Genomic DNA, 5,504 nt, shown 5'->3' with positions numbered 1-5,504 from the left:
TGGACCGTCATACTCGCTACCCTCCTGACCGATGCCTTAACATACTTCCTACGTACATGCCCACGTTTCCATAACCTTCCCTCAGTGTTTATCTACCTCTACGTTCATATACTTTGTTTTACCGAGACTTGATAAAAAATACTTCCAATTCCATGGTTTTTAACCCATCCACCTTCATTTCCAATAAATAGATGCCCTCGGTAGTTCTTGGTGGTGATGTCCCAGTTTCGATTTTTTTCCTGATAAAACCTTTGTATGTAGTTGTGCCTAACATATTTGGTAATAGATCTCCTATCACTAAGTTGCATCCAAAGTCTCTTAAGTGCGTATTCTTAGGATATTCTCGTCTCTAAACGGTTCTCTGTTACACTTTACCATTATGTTGGCCGAGGGATGTCAGATTCAAGGAGAAATTTTTTATGTCACACACGGCATATCGTACATGACTTTTATGTCACAATAATTGATGGAACAGTTTATTCTTTAAGAAATTCATATTTTATTAAGAGTAAATTACATATTTTGGTCTGTGTGGTTATATCAAAATTATGAATTGGGTCCCTAAACAAATTAATACATTTTACGTTATCAAATACCGTAAGGAGGCCACGAAAATAAGTTCCGACCTCAAGAATTAATCATTACTAATGCAACTTGCATAAACTGGGTATTGATATCGCAGATTGAAGAAGAGCGCGGAAGAGGAGGGAGGCTCAAGCTGCATGTATAGTTAAATAAATGTATAATAATTACTATTAACCATCTTAGAGCATTTCCAACATATTGTTTCATGGAACCCCACCAAGATTAACATTTGCATCACGGGGTTAAAAACCCATAGTTTTTATCAAAATTATATTCTCCGCAGCTGAACCATGAGACATGCACGTCTGTTTAGAATAATTTGTCAAAACAAGTTCAAATTGTTGTCTCTTTTTCTTTTTCTTTTTGAAAATGGAAAAAGTGATAAAAATCTTTTGTTTAAAGTTTTAGTTTAATAGAATAATCAACTACTTTTAATCGAAATCTTATCAATGTTCGTTTGATTTTCTGCATCTCCAATCTGTTTGATTTTATTCATCTTTGTTTGGTTTTTTACGACAAAATTGAGTTTATACATAGGACCCCTAAAGTGTTGAATCTCCTAATGGAGTGCCTTATAGGACCTAAGTCTATAGGACCAAAAAATAAAACATCCTATCTAAAAGTGTTACAATAAGTTTATATTACGCTTTTAGGCATTGTAATAAGTTTTCTAGGACATTTTTTAAAATATAGTATCGTATTAGCTATTTTATAGGACTGTTTGAGAAAGTGTTCTATAAACACAGGTATCCTATAAAAAGATGGGTTTATAAGACATTTGTCAAAAATATCCTATAAAATAGCTAATACAACTTTTTACTTTAAAAACATGTTACGATGCTCAAAAGCGTCCTATAAACTTATTGTAACACTTTTAGATATGACATTTTATTCTTTTATCATGTAAACTTAAGTCTTGTAGAGCACTCTATTAGGACAATTAAACTTTAGGCGTCCTATAAACCCGATAATGTTGTGATGAGTAATGACGGATTTTTAACATTTTAGGTAAATCTTACATCTGTCCTACATTGATAGAGTGAAATTTGTGAGCTTTTTTAAGACTTAAGTTATGAATTATCAATAACGAGCTTATGTTAACATACAATTTATTGTATTCTTACCAATTATATATAGTATGTGACAAAACTGTCATATTATGATATTATTTATCAATCTTGTCTTTAATTTTAAAGCTCACATTCACATATATAGCAGAATTGGATCCATTAAATTGTTAGGAGATGATGATATCTTTCTCACATTTACAAAGACAAAATGTCATCATGAATTCTTTTTCTTTTTAAATTCATTCATGTTTGTTTTTGATATTGTTGACTTGACTTGGGCTTCCATTATTGAATAAATTAATTATTAGTTGGATCCACTATTATCTCTATAATCAATCATTAAGCCTACTCCTTTTGGTCTCTCCAACACAATTTTACTGCAAATCTTAATATCGTAAGCTCCAAGTTCATTTATAGCTTAAATGAGATGTATTTATGTATATATTAGAATGCTACTAGCCAATCTACACCTAATACAGGATCTAGTAGTGCTTTTGTACAAGCAGATGGTCCGTGGCATGCATACATGATGGATATGATGAAGAGGTTTACATAATATATATTATTTCATTTGTGGATAATCATATTAGGTATTTATGACAGATTTGTGTATTGTATATTTGTATTTAATTTACAGGATCTTTATATTTTAGAATTTTAGATTATGAGGTTTTTTGGTTTTTTTCCCGTACCAGCTAAATTTCAGACAGATTTCTAGCGGGTAATTCATCGGTAAATAATTAGATATAAGCTTTATTAAAAAAAATCTGGCGGATTTTTCGACGGAGTCGGTAATTATTTTGTGTTCATTAAAACTAAAAAGCAGTTTCATATTTTGAATCAAGAAAAAAGTTTTTAAATAGAATTACCGATGAAATTTCCATCGGAAATCTGTCTGAAAATTATTATTTTTATTTTTAAAATAAAAACTGGTTATTGTTTTAGAAGAAGATGGAATTTATTTATTTATATAATTCTGTAATTTTGGTTTCAAAACCATCTAATCAAAAAGGGAATATAAAATTCAATTTTGTATACACATTATATCCAATTAATCTTGAAAATAAATATGATTGATTTTTGATTTTCACATATTTACAAAGTCAATTAAATGTTTATATTTAATAAAAACCCAATGTCTTTAATCTATTCGAAATTTCCAAACAATTTCCTTATCAAAACCATTTGTTGACGTTGACTTGGGCTGAGAAAAAATACAGTGCTTGTTGGATCAATCAACTCATAAATCATACTCCTCCCCTCATCTCTCAAATCCTCCATACCTTCCTTCGTAATGGTTGTCCTCTCTGAATTATTACAAGAATCTTCATCTTCTTCCACAACTCATGGTGGTCGTCATAATTATGACGTCTTTTTGAGTTTTCGGGGTATCGACACTCGTCTTAGTTTCACTGATCACCTCCACGAGGCGCTCCTCAATGCTAACATCACTACTTTTTTGGACGATGAAGAGATYGAAACTGGACTATCTTTGAAGCCGGAATTGGAGAGTGCAATCAAAGCATCTAGGGCTTCTATTATTGTGTTGTCTGAGAATTATGCTTCTTCGTCCTGGTGTCTCGATGAATTGGTATTGATCCTCGATCAGAAGAGGACCTCYGGCCATATGGTTATCCCCATCTTCTATCATGTCGAGCCCACCGATGTACGGAAGCAACAAGGCAGCTTTGGAATTGCTATGGCAAAACATAAACAGAGGATGGAAGCTGAGACGAATGAGGAGGAAAAACATCAATTGGTTGAGAAGATGAATAAATGGAAGAAAGCACTTGAAGAAGTTGCTAATTTAAAAGGGAAGGATGCAAAGGGATGGTAACGATCCTTCTTACCCATTTTTCTACGTACAATTTCAATATTACATTCTCTTTAAGCATTTCTGTGTTTATTTCATGATCATAAATTTAAATAGCCATCTTTTTTATGTATTTTTAAATGTGTTAATTAACGAACTTTGATTAAAATAATAATTGATTTGGACCATTTAAATCTCCAAATCTGGTTATTTAGGTTTGTGGTTGGTGATTTGTAGTTTTCATTAAAATCAATTTCAGGCAAGAGACTAAGTTTATTGAAGAAATCGTTACGGACATCTACCATAGATTAGGTGTACCCTTAAGGACTGCTCTACCGCTTCTTTGTGGGATGGAAAAGTCTATACAGTTTATCACCTCATGGTTGAAAGATGGAGCATTGCATACCGCTGATATTCTCACTATTTTTGGTTTGGGCGGCATAGGGAAGACATCTTTGGCCAGATATGTTTACGAGTTACATTGTCGATTGTTCGATAGAAGCAGCTTTATTGAAGGTGTCAATGAGAAATGTACTCAACAGGTTAATGGACTACTTGATTTACAAAATCAACTTTCTCACGACATTTCAAAAACAAGTCCCATTCATGTTCATGATGTTTTCAGTTACACCTCTATCATTGAGAATGCACTAGCTCGTCAAAAGGTGTTTATAGTTCTTGATGATATTGATAGTCTCAGACAGCTGGATGCATTACTCGGAAAGAAAGGTTTTCATCCAGGTAGCAAAATTATAATAACGACTAAAGACTCATCATTGAACGAGAAATATGCATTAATCAATTCAATAGTTCAACCCAAGCATACGAAGCTCTTTCTTGAAGGCTTAGATGGGCAATCATCATTACAACTTTTAAGTTATCATGCGTTCAAGGGCAACAATCCTAAGAAAGGTTATGAAGAAGTGTCAAAAAAGCTTATGGCATATTGTCAAGGGCATCCATTGGCTCTTAAAGTTTTGGGTGAGTCTTTGCATAAGAGAGATGTGGCTGAATGGGAGGAACGCATAGAAGGTCTAAAGGAAGAAATGGATTCCCGTATTCAAAAGGTGTTGCAAGTGAGCTTTGACTCTATGCCATCTAACAACGATAAGGAATTGTTTAAGCATATTGCTTGTTTTTTTGTTGGAGAAGATAGAAACTACATTGAAACAATATTGAAGGCATGTAGTATTCGCACACTACATGGGATCACAAATCTCATTGATAGATGTCTTCTTACGATCGGACCAAGGAATGAGTTAAAGATGCATCAGTTGCTTCAAGAGATGGGAAGAGATGTAGTACGCCAAGAATCACCAAACAAGCCATGGAAGCGTAGTCGATTATGGTGTCATGAGGAATCATTCAATGTGTTGGAACAAAACAAGGTAACATGCCATTCATACTTGTCATCGTCACTACAGCAAAATTAGGTTTATAGAACACCAACAACTTCTAAGCGTCTTAATAGACTGCTTTAGACACTACTAAATGAAAGACTTTTTTACCTACAAACTTTTACCTGGGAAAAGTCTGTCGCTAAAGGGTGATTTGTCACAAACCGTCACAAAAGTTGATGGGTAAATTGTTGGTGGTTCAAATAAGTGAAAGATTAGCCGGTGTGGGTGATCAATTGGTATTTTCTCGAAAACATTGCCTTTACCGAACTAACGGTATTTTCTGGGTGAAGACAGAAATTTCACTGGGTGATTTTTGTGGGTAAAATTCATTTGTTTTGTGGTGATAGGATTTAATATATAAGACCCAAAAATAAAGTGTGCTACCTGAAATCGTTGTAATAAGTATTTATGACATTTTTGGTGTCATAACAAGTTTGTATGACACTTTTATAAAAGAACATCATATTAGCAGTTTTACAGAACATTATTTGAAAAAGTACCTTAAAAAAACAAATGTCCTATAAAAACATGGGTTTATAGGACACTTTCACAAAAGTATCYTATAAAATAGACAATGTGACGCTTTGTATTTAAAATGTCCTAAAAAATTCGTTAAGATGCCCAAAAGTTTCCTAT

At 33.1% G+C, this 5,504-nt stretch overlaps 1 protein-coding gene across 1 annotated transcript; it reads left to right on the top strand.

The window, feature by feature from the left end:
* The first annotated feature begins 2,938 nt into the window (after positions 1-2,938).
* Positions 2,939-5,038, top strand: LOC112505304 (TMV resistance protein N-like). The gene is made up of 2 exons (XM_025109230.1): positions 2,939-3,488; positions 3,728-5,038. The coding sequence occupies exons 1-2, from the start codon at positions 2,950-2,952 to the stop codon at positions 4,899-4,901; spliced, it is 1,713 nt and encodes a 570-aa protein (XP_024964998.1). The 5' UTR covers positions 2,939-2,949; the 3' UTR covers positions 4,902-5,038.
* The last annotated feature ends 466 nt before the right edge of the window (positions 5,039-5,504 follow it).

The sequence above is a fragment of the Cynara cardunculus genome, unplaced genomic scaffold (assembly GCF_001531365.2).
Source record: "Cynara cardunculus var. scolymus isolate 2C unplaced genomic scaffold, CcrdV1 Un_Scaffold_9630, whole genome shotgun sequence".
Classification (NCBI taxonomy): domain Eukaryota; kingdom Viridiplantae; phylum Streptophyta; class Magnoliopsida; order Asterales; family Asteraceae; genus Cynara; species Cynara cardunculus.
Note: the sequence above shows the minus strand (reverse complement) of the source record. Positions and strands in the feature narration are given on the sequence as shown.